Source organism: Mytilus edulis, chromosome 13 (genome assembly GCF_963676685.1).
Source record: "Mytilus edulis chromosome 13, xbMytEdul2.2, whole genome shotgun sequence".
Taxonomy (NCBI): domain Eukaryota; kingdom Metazoa; phylum Mollusca; class Bivalvia; order Mytilida; family Mytilidae; genus Mytilus; species Mytilus edulis.
In genome coordinates this window covers 49,690,090-49,708,509 of record NC_092356.1, presented here as the reverse complement: position 1 = coordinate 49,708,509, position 18,420 = coordinate 49,690,090, and the positions used below count along the sequence as shown (strand labels likewise).

Genomic DNA, 18,420 nt, shown 5'->3' with positions numbered 1-18,420 from the left:
ATATTAATCACAAATCATGCTTTTGTTGGTATCTCCCCCACCCCCCACCCCCATCCCTGTTTTTACAACTACTTACTACCCAAATCCAATGCACTTTTTATCCCCTTTTCCAACATCTAAAAGCGTGTCACCACCGTCATAGCACGAGGAAGTAAGCAACTATATGTGAACGTTCGACCTTGTAAAGAGGGGCTAAAGAGATACTAGAGACTCGCGAATTGCATAAAACTTACAACGCCTTGGCTAAAGCAGAAGACGACAAGAAAACAAACAATTATAGTTCACAAAACACAACATAGAAAACTCAAGACTAAGCATCCCGACTCCCAATGTGCTCCGGAAGGGAAATCAGATCCTGCCGCGTCTACAATGACTGTGCCACCCGTCGTTTTAACCATGGTCACAATCTAAATAAAAGCTTGATAATATACATGTACAGTAGGTTAATAAAGACCAAGACATGACGAAATGTGAATCAGTTAAAGATGAAAATCAACTGCCAACGACAACAATAGATCAACGTGAACTAATTCAAGAGGCAACCAACAACAACCAATGAATTACTATCTTTTGACTTGGTACAGGAACATGTGATAGATTGAGCAGTAAGTTTCTATTTGTTTCAACTGAAATAGGGGTCATAGTACGCCTTTTCCTGCTTATACAACACGGCACTAGAGATCACCCCCATTTTTGATGGGGTTCGTGTTGCTCATTCTTTAGATTTCTTTGTTGTGTTTTGTGTACGATTGTTGTCGGTTGTTATTTCTTTCTTTTTTAACCACGACGTTGTCAGTTTATTCAAATTCATGAGTTTAAATGTAAATCTGGTAAATTTTGTTGAATAGAACTTTGCTGACTCGATTTAACAACTAGACAAATTCGGAAACTGTGGTTTGCTATTTTACGATCCAAAATGACAATAAAAAACTTTTTGGAAATCATACGACTTAATTTCCGAAGTGTCATCGTATGAAGGGAAGCGACATGCTTTTTTCCGGTCTTGTATATTAGAATACCAATCAGTTCAGATCTGATAACCCAAACGCTTCCGAAGCATACGAGTTAATTCTCGGTTTATGGAGGGTTCGTGTTGCATAGTCTTTAGTTTTATGTTTATTATGTACTGTTGTCTATCAGTCGGACAACCGGAAGTCCCTTTTAGGGCAAAATGTGATCCGTCTCTAATCAGTGACCTTCCGCCGTTTGAGATCTATTTCGTGCACTTTGTAAGGAAAAGAAGGTAGCCGCGAAAAGTAACCTGTTATCTTTTTGTTACGACTGGAGGCTACTCATGTCGTTATTTGCAGAGAAAATTAAAATGATCAATATTTATATTCTCAATAATCTCCTCGTTGCACAAAAGCATAAACAAAATAAAATAAATTATTTTCCAGAGCATTTTTTTGCCGAGGACATGAAATAAAAATGTGTCTATAGGCGGTTCCATGTTCAATGCGCGAAATAGGTACAAAAAAATGTTATCTTATGAAACTCTATGACAATGTATTTGTCTGTTTTTTGACAAAATGAGTTCTAATATCCCTTTGGTTCTATCGCCTTTTTTCCTCAGTAAGACGCCGTCATATAGCGGTCACAATCATTTATAACTATATTTCCCGATTTCCAGCGATCTCTCAAGTAATGAATATAAAAAAGTTGAATTTCGGATTGTAGCTTTTGAAAGTTTCAATCCACGTCAATTTAAAGTATAAATATAAAGTTTCGGGTTACTTTTCCCTTTTGAAAGTACAATTTTTTTTTATTGTTTACATTACGTTTTATCCCACAAACATCGTGACCAGGGATGGTGTTCTCGAAGCTACATGTATCTTAGGAGTAGGACGTGTCGTAAGTCTATCTTATGACAAATCTTTACCCTAAGTCGTGTTCTCGAAGCTCTCTTGACTTATGATATATCTCATTTTTCGTCCTAACTTTAGGACACCCAATAAGGTGTCTTAAGAGCATCATATCTTCATCCTAGCATAATAAAGTTTGGATTTCGCTTTTTGCTCATTATTTTGCCTGAAAATGAACATGAAATGAATCGCATCATCGGTATATGAAGAAATTGTGCATGATTTTAAACTTTGTACTTCGTGTTTCACGATACGATTACACTACAAATTTAATTCTCATTTCAAAACAAATTGTTTTCCAGTTTGAATAACATTTTTTTTTATATAATTACATTGGTAATTATGCATTTAATTCTGTACACGTTATTATAAAATTCGTAAACAATTTTATTAAATTTTTTCGTCATTAATAAATGTTTTATCAAAAAAAGTCTTTAACGATTTAAAATTTCTACTTAGGATATGTTTAGGACGTCCTAACATAAGATTCGTCTGAGATAGCTTCGAGACACAACTTAAGAGTGTCCTAAGTTGATCCTAAGTCCATCCTTAAATTGGTCTAAGATGTGTCTTAGGATACTTTCGAGAACACCACCCCAGGGGCCTGTTTATTGAAGCTCTCTTAGGATTAGGACATGTCCTAAGACCAACTTAGGTTACATGTACATCTTAGTCCTAAGTGGGTTTATTAAACATGTCACAATTTAGGAAAATCCAAGGAACTTTTGTCATAACTTTAAGATACCAAATTAGGTGTCTTAAGATGGTCATAACTTTAGGATATATTCGAATTTCGTATTTGATTCATTTTCACACCTTTTTTTAAGCAGTAATAATATAGTTGAAATTCTCCGTATTTATATGAAAAATGCACGAGATGTGCCCTCGAAAGAATGAATCCGTGACACTTCGAATTCAACTCCCTCAAAAAAATGGAATGATTTTTACCGACTAAACATATCTAAATTACAATTAGTTTGTTAAATTGAAAATTTGAAAATTTGAAAGCGGAATTCGACATTTTCACGGCTTTTCGTGATACTCAAAAGATGAACATCCATTTTAAATACCAATTAGCAAAAATGTACAAAAAAATGCAATGTACGACAGAAAAATTACATACATGCTTTCCATACACTGCATGCTATCTTCAATATCCAGTATTTCAGTTGAAACAATTTTCAATATCCATTTCAATCTATAACTGAAACATAACCGTAGTTATCTGTCTTTATTTTGTGTCTATTTGTCTTTGTGTTGTCAATAGTGCATCAATATACCACTACTTTCTTGTATTTTATGGATTAATATTGCAGTACTTTCATAACATAATAGAATCTAGAAGGTTATTCTGTTGAAGAACTCAGATAAAAAGAGAGACTCTAGGGTCAAAGAACTATCAAATAGTATACCAGTAAGTTACTTACAATTTACAATTTCCATTTTGAATATTTTTCTTTTTTATATCAACGAAGTACTTTGAAGACAAATACACTGACATGTATGTAATACTCGTCAGACCATGTCATGGTTTTCACTTTGTCTGAAAAGTTACACAATCTCATGTCAGCGTTTTGGTTAAATGTATAAACTTATAAGAAGTTGTGCATTGACCCTAAAAACAATAAAACGGAAAAAATATCCATTAAAAAAATCTTTTCTATAAAATATGTGATCAACGAGAACAAAAGTTATCCTTCTCCTCTTAAATAAAAACAAAACTCCGCTATAATTCGAAAATTAAGCTACGTATTATAGTGCACTTGGATCCCTTTCTTATCACCTATATATGAATATATATCTACAAACATGTCATAACAGTAAACTTTTCCTATAATGAACATGTCCGTTCTTATAGTACTTACAATACTGTCCATATGGCATGGAAATTCTCGAGCTTTACTAGATCAAGGGATTCCCTCGACACCTAAGTTGCCAGCTGATGAAGCATCCTATTTACATCAGATCATAAACCAGGAATCTGCATTGAGAATGGAACTTGAAAAACAAATAACCAGTCTGCAGTCTAGCGTATACAGTTTCCAGAAAGAATTTCTGGCAATGAAAAATGAAAACAATATTATGAAAGGAAACCTTTCAAGTGTTCAACATGATGTGTCAAGATTGAAACTGGAAAATAGTGCCTTATTACGGAATATGTCCACGATAAACCATTCTGCAGGTTTGAATTTGTATGACTGTTTCCCACTTATTATTTTCTCACCTTTTTATTTCACAATTACATGTCTTAGACTACAGTTCAGACATAAAAGATATAAAAAGCAATCCCTTCATATTGCTGTTCTTCATTTCAAAGTCACAGTGAGGCATAAAGAAACTGTCACCTCACTGCAAGTTTTTGACGACCACTATATATAAAGCAGTAGGTTGAGCGAATTTGTTTGAAAACATCTTTCATAATTGTATAACTATGTATTATTTGCAAGCATATCCTTAATGCTCTGACTCTTATCAACCACTGTGCTGGTACGGAATACAACATATCTTGCAACGTCAATTGCAAGACTATAATACTGTGTATCTTCTACAGTGTAAATGCGGAAAAGAGAATGTTGGTTAGCCAGAACAGTCATTCCAGAGGCTACCGCAGGGTCAAAAACGACCTGCGACCTGTAAATTTGGAAAAAAACGACCTCCGACTGACTTCCGTTCTCTGTGTTGGGAAAAACGACCTGCGACCTGTACATTTCCCTTAAAAACGACCTCTCGTCGAATTTTAAAAGCGACCTTGCGACCTGAGGGGGTACCCTGTCGGAGCCTCATTCCACTAACGTACGAACAGCCACCGTAGTGACTATGAATGCAAACCAGACCTCCCTCTAAGTCGGCATTTGAAATACCTGGGTCACACTAAGGCAGATCTCAATCGACTTATCATTACAATCACAGACCATAACACAGTTTAAGCTTGGTCTAGGGAGGGTAGACTAGCACAGGAAATATTTTGGATAAGAAAATTTAAAACGTTGGCACCTAATGAGAACGATGGAAAGGTGTTCTTCTATTCGCGCAGTGCTTTTCCTTAGGGTTGTAATCAATAACTGAAAGATTTTAGTGTACCATGCAGTATAAATCGCAAGGTGCTATTCATTTGGGAAATACAAGTACGCAGCCACGATGTTAATTACTTAATCTTCGTCAAAGTTTGAAATGAGAAAAACAATTCAAATCTTATAGTGCTATTTATTTCGAATGTGTAAATTTGCAGCCTCTGTTGTAATTAATGAACTCTCCGCAAATTTGAAAATTTTGAATCATACCAGTTCAAATCGGTCAGTGCTGCTTAATGGGACTGTATTTCTACGTAGTCTCTCTTGTAATAACTTAACTTTCTTCACTTTGCTGTGTACTAGCTAAGAATAAATCAGAGGACTATTTAGGGAAAAAATCCCAGACAATTCTATACAATAACGTACTCAAAATCAATATAAAGCAAGCCAAATAGAAGATAATCATACACGTATTTGTAACCTATGTAATCTAAAGACCAGCGACTCTTTTCACAAAGTTCCTACAATTAAAAATGATCGTAAGTTACATCGAAATGTATATGGCTTACGAGCATTTTTACTCTTAATTTTATTTAGGGACAGATTCGCTGCTCTGATCACTTTGCGGTTACTACTATGTATTGCTACCCTGAAGTACAAAAGGGTCACATACAATTTATTTTTGGGTTCTAGAAAGTGTGTTACAATTATTTTTTATATTCATTTACCTATAATAGTTGAATTAATTATGTTGGTGTTTAAAAACTCTTTGGATGTTTAAGATATATATCGTGCTCTAACTTGCCTTTTCAGTTCTGTTGATAGTTTAAAATTGCCTTCTCTCTTCACTACACTTTCACATAATCTTAATTATGAAACAGACAAACTCTGTTTCAATTAAAAGGACATTGAACATTCTGAAAGCTAAGTTGTTTACTCCGACTAATTTTACTAGTTTTGAATCAACAGCTACTGTAAGAATTTAAAATTTGGTAACAAGTCCATAGTATTATATTTAATACTTGACTAATATTATTTAACTAAAAAAAGACAGTTTCGTAAATAAAGATACGCCAATGACAAACTATGAGATTGAAGTAACCGAGGCATGACAACAGGCGTGGAACTATTGTTGTAAAAAACGATATGTTGCAATTGTAGTTTCTTTTGCATATACATGATATATTACATAGTGTGGCTACGTGCACCATGTACATAGATATTTGAAGATGTGGTATGAGTGCCAATGAGACAACTTTCCATCCAAGTCACAACAGTAAACCATAATAGGTCAAAGAAGGTCTTCAACACGGAACGTTGTCTCACACCGAACAGCAGGCTATAAAGGTTCTTCAAAAATGACTTGTGTAAAACCATTCAAACGGGAAACCAACGGTCTAATCTATATAAAATATGAGAAACGAGAAACATTTATGAACCACATCAACAAACGACAACGGCTGAACCTCAGTTTCCTTACTTAGAACAGTTACAAACAAATGCCGGCAGGTTTAAAGTAACTTTATAATAGATACCAACCTTCAACCTTACCGACACAATAGTGTAACATCACAACATAGAAAAACACACTATAAAATATCAATTGATGTCTGTGTACGACATACTGCATTAATCTGGTAAATACCTGAAATATATTTTGTAAAAGTGGATAAAAATGTTTTGAATATTTCAGGAAACACTGTTATGTTTTCGGCCTATCTTTCTACAACTATCAATAATCCACATGTTGATCAAACTATCATATTTGACAAAACATGGACGAACACTAACAACGTTTACAATACCAGAAGTGGAATATTCACAGCTCCTGTTTCTGGACATTATCTGTTTTCCTTAACAGTTACCAGTCAGTCGTTTAATACACATGTTAACCTAATCTACAATGGAAAAGGTGTGGTTACTCTCATAGCCGATATTCATCATGCGAATTATTTTGGTCGAGGGAGCTTAACACTTATACATCAAATGAATGTCGGCGACAATATGTGGGTGTCCAGTAATGATGATAGGATAACAAATGGAATAATTGGCCGTAACCCACCGTTAACCCTCTTCACTGGTCATCTTCTGCAGGACATGTAAAAACTAATCAGAATATTGTTAAAAATTTACCATCAGTTACTAACTTCTGAAACTTTTAATAAAAGAATTAAAAATTTAATTCGTACTGTTTTAAAGATGTGAAGTGTAGACCCAGCAGGAGTAGTCACCATCATCGTTAGTATTTTGTGGACTGTTGATTATCTGTTCGTCTGTTTCTTATCTGCGCTATGATCTGGTTTAAACAAGCGACATTAACATTGATTTACTATTCATCATATGCTTCATATCTGAAATTTCATTCGTTAAAGTATCTATAAGGTATAACACGACGATTGCTACTAGGAAAAACTTGAATATTTTTACAATTGAAATAACAAAATTCAACATCGAAGTGCAATTTATGTTTATCGAACCATTAAAGCCAAATTTTAATGAACAAAGACAATTTACATTCTTAAAAGAGGGACGAAAGATACTAAAGGGACAATCAAACTCATAAATCGAAAATAAACTGACAACGCCATAGTTAAAAAACAAAAGTACAAACAGACAAATAATAGTACACAAGGCACAACATAGAAAACTAAAGACTAAGTAACACGAACCCCAACAAAAACTGGGGGTGATCGCAAGTGCTTCTGAAGGGTAAGCAGATCCTGGTCCACATGTGGCACCCGTCGTGTTGCTCAAGTTATTACAATTCCGGTAAATAGAATAATTCGGTAGGTCACATTCGTGATTAGGGAACGTGATTGTAGTTACGACATAAAGGAACATATCCGATATCATCTGTGAAACGGTTATTCCTTAACGGTCAAACAACTCGTGATGGCGTCTGTAAAACTTACGAAGGAGTGATTTCAACTTCGCCATTTGAAACTCATGGTTTAATAGCTTCCTTGCGAGCAACCCTCTATCAAGGAAATAATGAAATACAAGCCCGTAAATATCGTATCAATAGGGAGATATATACTCCGTATGCAGGCGCTGGTGGAATGTTGGTAATTTTATCTACGTAGATAAATTGATAAAGATGCCAAACATAAAGGTATAACTTTACCACATTGAGTGCATAACATGTAAAATATAATTACATGTATATAAACAATATTTGTAACTTGTACAGAACCAGATGATGGGGTTTTGTCTTCTTTGAAGAGGAAATATCCTGATTTAATTCGTATTCAGTGTTCCGTTGAAAATATATCTTTTATTGGTAGGGTTTATTTTTTTATGTTGTGTTTTGTATCTATCGGTTTTTTTATTTGGCATGGCGTTTTTCATTCATTATCGACTTGTGAGATTAAAAATTCTTATGCAATCATTCGTCTCTCTTAATTCGCCAGCAATAGGTATTGGTTATTAAGTGAATAATTAAAAACTTGTTAATATGAAATGAGGGGAACAAAAGGTATGTTTACCTTGACATATACACTATTGTTCGACGGGATGTCAACGAAAAATGCACAAAATCCTCCAAGAATCACGATTGAAAACTATTTACCAGGGAAATTGTCATTGAAACAAAAAGTAAAAACACAAAAATACTGAACTCCGAGGAAAATTCAAAAAGGAAAGAACCAAATCAAATGGCAAAATCAAAAGCGTAAGCACATCAAACGAATGGATAACAACTGTCATATTCCTGACTTGGTACAAACATTTTCTTATGTAGAAAATGGTGGATTGAACCTGGTTTTATAGCTAGCTAAACCGCTCACTTGTATGACAGTCGCATCAAATTTCATTATATTGTCAACGATGCGTGAACAAAACAAACAGACACAATAGGTAACAAGGTCAAAAATAAGGGGTACAGCAGTCGACATTCTGTTATCATCTTAATCACTATAAAAACAACAAATGTAACGAAGAAGCACACAATTAAGGCATACATCAAACTCAACATCCTCATTTTGCTTATGTTATACGATTTTATTTATCTATGTAAAATCTACCCATAAAGGATGGAAGGTACTGGTGTAAAATTGCGCGTTTGAAATTCGCACAGGTAGACATAAAATAATTTTGTCGTTAAAAGTATGACGGGATACATAAATACAGAGTCACGTAAAATAGATATAACAAAAAAACAGACTTAACAGTAAAAGTAATAATAATAAATAAAATAATAGTGTGGTTCAAAGTATGACGGGATACATAAGTACAGAGTCACGTAAAATAGATATAACAAAAAAACAGACTTAACAGTTAAAGTAGTATTAATAAAATAAATTTGTCATTCAAAGTATGACAAGATACATAAGTAAAAATAATATAAATAAATAAAATAATTTTGTCGTTCAAACTATGATGGGATGCATAAGCTCAGAGTCACTATACAGATATCTAGACGGTTCTCTGGGACGTGTATATTCTGGGGAAATTTATTACTGATATTCCATTGCCATCTTCCGTCACTTCACTGTATTATCATTGTTTGATCTCTGTCGGCTTGCATTCGATAGCAATGGGAGGAGGCTGTCGGGATACATTTGGTCGTATTGTTTACCATGTGAAAGATACAAATCGGATAAGAATCAGATTGAGAACGGGATAATCGGGACACATTCGGCTGGAAACGGCTAAATTTTGAACGCTTCCATAATAATATATCATTTTGTCCGGATTTAATAAATGTTTACAAATCTAAATTAAAGTCTGGACTTCCAGCAAAGATTCACAGGATCTTGATCAGGCTTTTGACTACTTTTAATCGGGAATTGCCTTATTAAGGACGGCAGTAAAAATTGTGAATGTATGACCCCGGCTTAAAGAACTTTTTTAGTTGTTACTGGGCGATGAGCCTAGCAAACTAGTAAATCCTTCAACAGAAAAAAAATCCTTGGTGAATTTTAAATAACAATAGATAGGTTTTAGTCACTTACATAGAAAAATTGTCGATACTGACAAGGAAACGTATATCGCAAATGTTTCTCATTTCTTATACAGAAAGAAAACATTATTACGTGAATATGATTCCATATACATGTTTGTAAGATGAAAATGTACAACCTCGCTGATAACAGTTAAAACGACAAAGAATCCGTTTGTACAATATAATTGGCGATATGAAGGCGCGTCTAGTATTTGTATGTTTGATAAGACGTCATGTACTTGAAACTCTTACTTTCTTTACTTTCTTATCAAGACCTTATATAGAATTTTAAACATTAACCAATATAAAAATAATTCAACATGGCGACTGTCTTGACAGTGGTACAATTTGCGGTATATCTTATATGTTCCAATGCCTTACTGGAACAAGGACTTCCGACCACACCAACACTCCCTGATACTGAAGCAGCATATATACATCAGATTCTAAACCAGGAATCAAGTCTTAGAATGGAGCTGGAAAAACATATGACAAGTCTACAATCAACCGTCTACACAATGCAGCAAGATTTACTTAAAATAAAAGCGGAAAACCTGGTATTGAAGAATACTTCCCTACCAGGTAAGATTTAATGTAAAAAAATATATAAAAGCAGGGACTCCTCGGTTATCTGCACTGAACTTCCCTGTTTTTTTTTGTATTTTATGAGATAAAATATGAAGGATATAATACAGAAAATTATTTTTTTTAGTATTGAATCTGCATTTATCAGTTGACAAGTTTACGTGTTGATAATAGAATACAGACATATAACCATGCCACACTCTGTATGTATGTGTCTGTCCCGAGCTTAAGTCTGGAGCCTGTAATTCAGTGGTTGTCGTTTGTTGCTGTGTTACATATATGGTTTTCGTTCATTATTTTGTACATAAATTATGCCGTTTGTTTTCTTGTTTGAATTGTTTGACATTTGTCATTTCGGGGCCTTTTATTGCTTGAAATTGCGGTATTGGCCTTGCTCTTTTTTTCACTGTACCTGTCACTCCCAGTTTTTGGCAGGGTTCGTGTTGCTTAGTCTTCAGCTTTCTATGATGTGTCTTGTGCTTGTGTACTATTAGTTGTCTGTTTGTCTTCTCTTTTTAGCCAAGGCGTTGTCAATTTATTTTCGATCTATGAGTTGGTATCTTGCGCCCCTCTTTTAAGTTAGGACTTCTTTCATTCACAAATGAAATTCGACAATAAGTTTTAACATTCTTTTCAGGAGCAATGATGTTTTCTGCCTATTTGTCCAAGAGTGTAACTAACCCAAATGCTGAACAGGTAATCATTTTCGATAAAACGTGGGTAAATACACACAACGTATATAATTCAGACACTTGAATTTTTACTCCAACTGTTCCTGGATACTACCACTTTTCTCTCACACAGTAGCAACATACATGCATAATGTTTGGTTAAGTCTGAAACACAATGGTACACCAGCATCAACTGTTATCGGGGACATTCATCATAAAGGAATTTATGGCCGTGGATCTATGACTTTGATTCTGAAATTGAATACTGATGACAATGTGTGGATTTCGCATACAGCTGGAAGCGCAGATATCGTTGTGGGCGTAAACCCACCTCTATCTATCTTTACGGACCATCTATTGGAAACCATATAAACTACACAATGAAATAAATCATTCATTTGAACATTTGTTTCATTTATGACCTATTTATAGAAATTGTAACAATTTCAGATCTCTCGTCTAATAAAATTGAGAATGGAAATGGAGAATGGGTCAAAGAGACAACAACCTGACCAAAGAGCAGACAACAGCCGAGGGCCAATAATGGGTCTTCAATGCAGCGAGAAACTCCCACGCCCGGAGGTGTGCTTCAGCTGACTCCTAAACCAAAATGTGTACTAGTTTAGTGATAATGGACGTCATACTAAACTCCGAAAGATACACAAGAAACTAAAATTAAAAATCATTATACAAGACTAACAAAGCCCAGGGGCTCCTTATTTCGGAAAGGCACAAACATGAGCGGGGTTAAACATGTTTGTTTTTTAGATCTCAACCCTCCCCCTATATCTCTTGTCAATGTGAAAATCAAACACAACAATATGCACTGTATAACTCAGTTAAAAAAAATCTTAATCTGATGTCAGAATAGGTAACAAAAAAAAAACAAAAATGACAATGATACTTAAACTAACAAAGGACTACTAGCAGCTAACTGACCTGCCAGCTCCAGACCTCAATTAAACTGATTGAAAGATTATGTCTTCATCATATGAATATCAAGTACAATCCCTCCCGTTAGGGCTTTAGTATTATACCATCATAAAATATATGAGAACATAACCCGTATCATGCAAACAGCAATAGGTTTTAGAATAAATGTGTTTATTTCTATGTATTTATGATGAGTTTATTTCCTATGCAAACATAAGTTTACTCTACCTGTTGTTATTTATCTATTTCCTCTTCGATGCTAAATGTTGGCTCTTAGATTTCCTGATAACCGTTTTACTTCCGGCATATTGCTTGAATAAACCTGTGATATACATTGGATTAAAAATTCCACCAAATTGAAAACGTAAAAGAACATGACCCTTCAAAATAACTGAAAGGCGCTTATTTTTTACACCTATCTAATACAGCGGAAATATTTCCCTTTGATATAAATATCATATTAGATACAAGTAGATGTAGTATGAGTGCCAATGAGGCAACTGTCTATCCATATTTCAATTTTAAAAAAGTTAACCCTTATAGGTGAGAGTACGGTCTTGAACATGAATCCTTGTCTCACACTGAACAGCAACTACGCAAGCTATAAAGGGTCCCAAAAATGACTAGTTTAAAACAATTCAAGCGGGGAAACCAACGGTATAATCTTTATAAAAAACGTGGAACGAGAAACAATTATCCACCACTAACAAACGACAACCACTGAACACCATGTTTCTGTTTATACACCTGGGATCAGTTCCAACCTCTCCGCTATCAGAATATGCAGTCATTAAACTGTTTAAGAAGTTCTAAATAGTTCACCCATAGACCTGGCTAAAAGTAGAACTATCAAAATCTAACGTAGAATTGTTAGGGCCATTTCAAGGATATAACATCTAGACTGGGGTTAAACAATGCAAAATGACGTACATCATTCTTCCTGGTTGTGATTAAAAACAAGGGCGATAAGCTCGGTATCCCAAATAAGACATATGGTCGTTTATAAAAAGGTTACACAAGACAAGGATTACATTTTTGAATATAAAAATGGGAAGATAGCGTACATTGTACAATGTATGATTGCTATAATTATGAGGCAACTACCCAACACTATCTAAACGAATATTTTAACAACAAAAACAAAATAAACAACGGCCTTGAATTATGTCAAATCATATAGAAAAATAAACATGACAAACAGCAACTAAAGACAATCATCGAATATAAAGCTCCTTACGCAGGACATGCACATAAAGAAAGAGACAGGTACAAGTGTTCAGCGTACCCCAAACCTCGGACATTTGTGAAACAGCACACCACAATCTGTAAAACCATTTGAACATAGTTTGCTTCATTATATCGGCATATAGGAGTATTTTCGTAGTGTATCTCGGAAAAACATATTTGGATTAATTGATATCTTACAGGGACGGACACCTTACAGAGAAAGGTCAGAATTACTGTTTAAAATACACATATTGCTATTTTCGATAGTGAGATGTAACATTTTCGACATTCGTTCTCGATTAATGGAGAAATAAATAAAAAAATACACGACAAAATGATTGATCGAGTTAACCTTTTATCGCATTTGTGTAATATCCAATTAAAAGAGGGACGAAAGATACCTGAGGGACATTCAAACTCACAGATCAAAAATAGTTGACAACGCCATATCTTTAAACGAAAATGACAAATAGACAAATAATAGTACACACGACAAATCATAGAAAACTAAAAACTAAGCAACACGAACCCATAAAAGCTAGTGGTGATCACAGGTGCCCCGGATAGGTAAGGAGATCATGTTCTGCATGTGTCACCCGTATTGTTGCTCATGGTATTACAAACGAGGTATATAGTCTTATTCGGTAGTCGCATTCGTGAAAAGGGAATAGGATTGTAGTAATGACATACGGAACATATCAGATATCATCTGATATTCCATAACGACCAACCAACTCGTGATGGCGCCAGTAAAGTGTACGAAGAGAAGATTTCAATTTCACTATTTGGAAATCTTGGTTTAACATTAAACGGTGCACTTTGTATGGATAGAAACCCACGGAAAGAAAGATAAATACATGGAGATTGCAAGATAAGTTACTTTTATTTCTCCACATAATTTGTATTTCAAAGCATAAAAGAAAGAAATTAGTTATGTTAAAAATTAAAGCCCCTGTTTTGAATATATCTACGACCTATTTCGCTGAAAGCAAGACCCGGTTTCTATATAGAAAATAATGCATGCTCGTTGCACTATGATTTCTGTAAGGGGAGACTATTTATCATTTATCAGGATTCCTTGATTACTTGAATTCTTACTGGCCACCTGCTGCTCGACATTACGTTTTTGAGAAGATATAAACGGAACAACAACAGGTAATTCCTGCTTTAATGGGACAGAAATGATTTGGGTTTTTGCATTCTGTGAAAAACAAATACCAAAACGGCAAAATGAACAAACATTATGATTATGAAGATTATAAAGCAATTTCATGCTCTACGTTTTCAATATGAATTATGTAAAATTTAGTAATCAACGTTTATATTTAACAAGTCTTTAGGCCATGTTTACACCAAACGCCATGTACAGTAAACATGTTTACATTTAGGCCGTGTTCACACCATAAACATGTTTAAAATTAGTTTAATGTAATGTACACTGGTTTCACATTAAATTTGTTCACATCTATACACCTTGTTTAATTACCTACATACATAAGGTTTGTTCACACTTGTAAACTATATGCCATTTAATTAAATGTTTATTACGTAGAACCGAATGCAAATTTTTCGGACATCCTTTGGAGCAGTTAGGGGACGACCTTCTGGCTTCAAAAGGGGAAAAGGGGGGGGGGGTATTAAAATGAAAAAAATAAAACATTCTGGCCATACAGATATCGATGGTAAAAGAAAATATTCTGAATCTAGTGTTTCCCATACATTATAGGGCCTTTATCGGGTCCCCGGGATCGGGTGTTTTTGATCTCAGGATTTCGGGATTGGTCCGTTCGGCATCCGGAAATTCTTTTTTCGAATTTCGGGATGTCGGTATTTAAATTTCTTAAGAGTCGGGACCTCGGGATTTCATGCTTTAAAACCCAGGATTTCGGGATTAGGACACCTCATTATAGTGTTATATATATATAAAAAATATTTGATTGCTAGCATAAAAAAAATTTGACTCAGAAAAAAACCATACCCCACTCCCCTCTTTAAAGTTAAGTGGTTGCTCCATTCTGAAAGCCATTTTGATGATTTGAAGTAGTTGATGTCTCGATTACGCATTAGAAAATGTAGGCTGCAGCAGAGCGCTTACAGACGAATAAAAAGGATTGAGATGTTAAGGATCCCTTTATTTCTATCTTTTCTGTTTGTTTCAAATGGTATTTCTTCTCCAAAGAGTATTTGGCAAAGGGAGGGAGTAATGTTTTTTTTTCCTTAGTGTATTTTAACGGATCTGATATACTAGACAAACACTACAATTTACCTCACACTTTTTGTTAGTAAAAATTAATGCATTTATGAGTGAATCGTTGTTTGAGTAAAGACCAGTGCCAAATATCTCTGTGAACGTCCAGTCGATTCGGGAAGACCTTTTTAAAGGAATTATGTGTTTTGCAATGATGATGCTTTGAATCTTGATTAGGAGTTAATAAAGCTACGTAAATTTTTGTTTATAACAAATAGATATATCAAGTTTAGACAAATATTTCTGTAAAGAACTTTATTAGTAATTGTTATAAATGTAAGTGTTATTCAAAAAATCGTTTCTGCCTTAAATATACATGGTAAAATTAATGTTCTACATGCCTAATTTTTTGTACAATTAACCTACACAAGGCCTACATTGACTATCGACAGCATTTAGACAAAACATGATTTAAACTACATGTAAACATTGAGTTTTATCAATTGGAACGTAATTGTAATTAGTTGTACGTGTGAGTTACAATAACACAACACCGAGTTTAGTTCAATGTGAACACTTAGGCCGTGTTCACACCAAACTCCATGTACAGTAAACTTGTTTACAATTAGTTTAACGTACTGGCCATTGGTTTCACATTAAATTTGTTCACATCTATACACCTTGTTTAATTACCTGTACATAAGATTCGTTCACACTTGTAAACTCTATGTCATTTAAATGTTCCATTACGTAGAATCGAATGAAAAGTTTTCGGACAACTTTGCTAGCAGTAAGGGAACGACCATTTGACTCTGAATAGGGGGGATGGAAATATTCCAAACCCCAATTGGATAAAGAAAACAATTCTGGTTCTATAGATGATAAAAAAATATTCTGAATCAAGAGTTTCCCCACACATTATAGTGTTAAATGTTGAAGAAAAAAAAATTTGATTACCAGCATCAAATAAAAAAAAACAAAAAAAACAAACAAACCCGTAAAACGTTTGCGCAGAAATAATTCTGACTCAGATAAATAAAAAAAATACCCCCCTTTTTTAAAGTTAAGTGGTTGCTTCTTTATGAAAGCCATTTTGATGATTTGCAGTAGTTTAAGGATACTAAAGATGTCTCGATTAAGCATTAGAAAACGTAGGCTGCAACAGCGTGCTTACAGACGAAGAAGGATTGATATATTAGGGATCACTAGATTTCTATCTTTTCTGTTTGTTCAAATGATACTCTTTTCCAAGAAGTATTTGGCAAAGGGGGTGGGGGGGGGGGGGGTATGTTTTTTTTTTTTACTTTTTAAGTGTAATTTCACGGATCCGAGATACTGCACAAACAATACATTTACCTCACACTTTTTAAGTAATGCATTTATGAGTGAATCGTTGTTTGAGTAAAGACCAGTGGCAAATATTTCTGTGTAAGTCAAGTTTATTCGGAAATACCTTAATTTTTTAAATGAATTATGTGTTCGGCAATGATGCTGCTTTGAGTCTTGATAAGGGCTTAATAAAGCTACGTTAAGTTTTATTTCTAAACAAAACAAATAAATATATCAAGTTTAGACAAATATTTCTGTAAAGAACTTTTATTATAATAATTGCTATAAATATCAATTTTATTCAAAAATCGTTTGTTCTTTAAATATGCACGGTGAAACTAATGTTTTAAATGCCTAGTTTTATGTACACTGAATCTACACAAGGCCTACATCGAGTATCGACTGCATGTAGACAAAACATGATTTACACTACATGTAAACATTGAGTTTTATCAATGGGAACGTAATTTTGTTTAGTTTACGTGTAAGTTACACTTACACAACACCGAGTTTAGGTCAATGGGAACACGGCCTAAGTTTAATGTAATGTACACTGGTTTCACATTGAATTTGTTCACATCTATAAACCTTTTTTTGATTACCTGTACATAAAATTTGTTCACACTTGTAAACTATATAGTATATGTCATTTAAATGTTTATTACGTAGAACCGAATGACGACTTTTCTAGCAGTTAAAGGAACGACCATTTGACTTCAAAAAAAGGGGATGGATTTTTCTTGAATAAAAAAATATTCTGCTCCCCAAATTGATAAAAAAAATTATTCTGGTCATCGAGATTATAAAAAAAATATTCTGAATCCAGAGTTTCCCAATACATTATAGTCTTAAATATTAAAAACAGATATTTGATTGCTGGCATCGAAAAAAAAACCTGAATAAAAACGTTCGCGCGAAAACAAATTCTGACTCAGAAAAAAAATATATACCCCCCATTTTTTTGAAGTTGCTCCTTTAGGAAAGCCATATTGACGATTTGCAGTATTTTAACGATACTAAAAATGTCTCGATTACGCATTAAAAAACGTAGGCTGCAGCAGCGTGCTTACAGACGAAGAAAAAGGATTGAGATGTTAAGGATCACTACATTTTTATCTTTTCTGTTTCTTTTAAATGATATTTCTTCTTCAATGAGTATTTAGCAAAGGGAGATGTTAATGTTGTTGTTTTTTAATTTCTAAGTGTATTTTAACGGATCTGAGATACTTGACAAACAATACAATTAACCTCATATTTTTTTAGTAATGCATTTATGAGTGAATAGTTGTTTGAGTAAAGTAAAATATTTCCGTGTACGTCCCGTCGATTCGGGAAGACCTTTTTAAATGAATTATGTGTTCGGCAATGATAATGCTTTGAGTCTTGATGAGGGGTAAATAACAAATAAATATATCAAGTTTAGACAAATATTTCTGTAAAGAACTTTATTGATAATTGTTATAAATATCAATTGTATTCAAAAATCGTTCCTTCCTTAAATATACTTGGTAAAATTAAAGTTTTAAATGCCTAGTTTTGTATACACTTAACCTACACAAGGCCTACATTGACTATCGACTGCATGTAGACAAAACATGATTTAAACTACATGTAAACATTGAGTTTAATCAATGGGAACGTAGGTGTGTTTAGTTTACGTCTGTGAGTTACA

At 34.0% G+C, this 18,420-nt stretch overlaps 1 protein-coding gene across 1 annotated transcript; it reads left to right on the top strand.

Moving 5' to 3' along the window:
- The first annotated feature begins 3,672 nt into the window (after positions 1-3,672).
- Positions 3,673-7,055, top strand: LOC139500868 (complement C1q and tumor necrosis factor-related protein 9B-like). The gene is made up of 2 exons (XM_071289761.1): positions 3,673-4,044; positions 6,567-7,055. The coding sequence occupies exons 1-2, from the start codon at positions 3,699-3,701 to the stop codon at positions 6,974-6,976; spliced, it is 756 nt and encodes a 251-aa protein (XP_071145862.1). The 5' UTR covers positions 3,673-3,698; the 3' UTR covers positions 6,977-7,055.
- Positions 7,056-18,420: the final 11,365 nt, after the last annotated feature.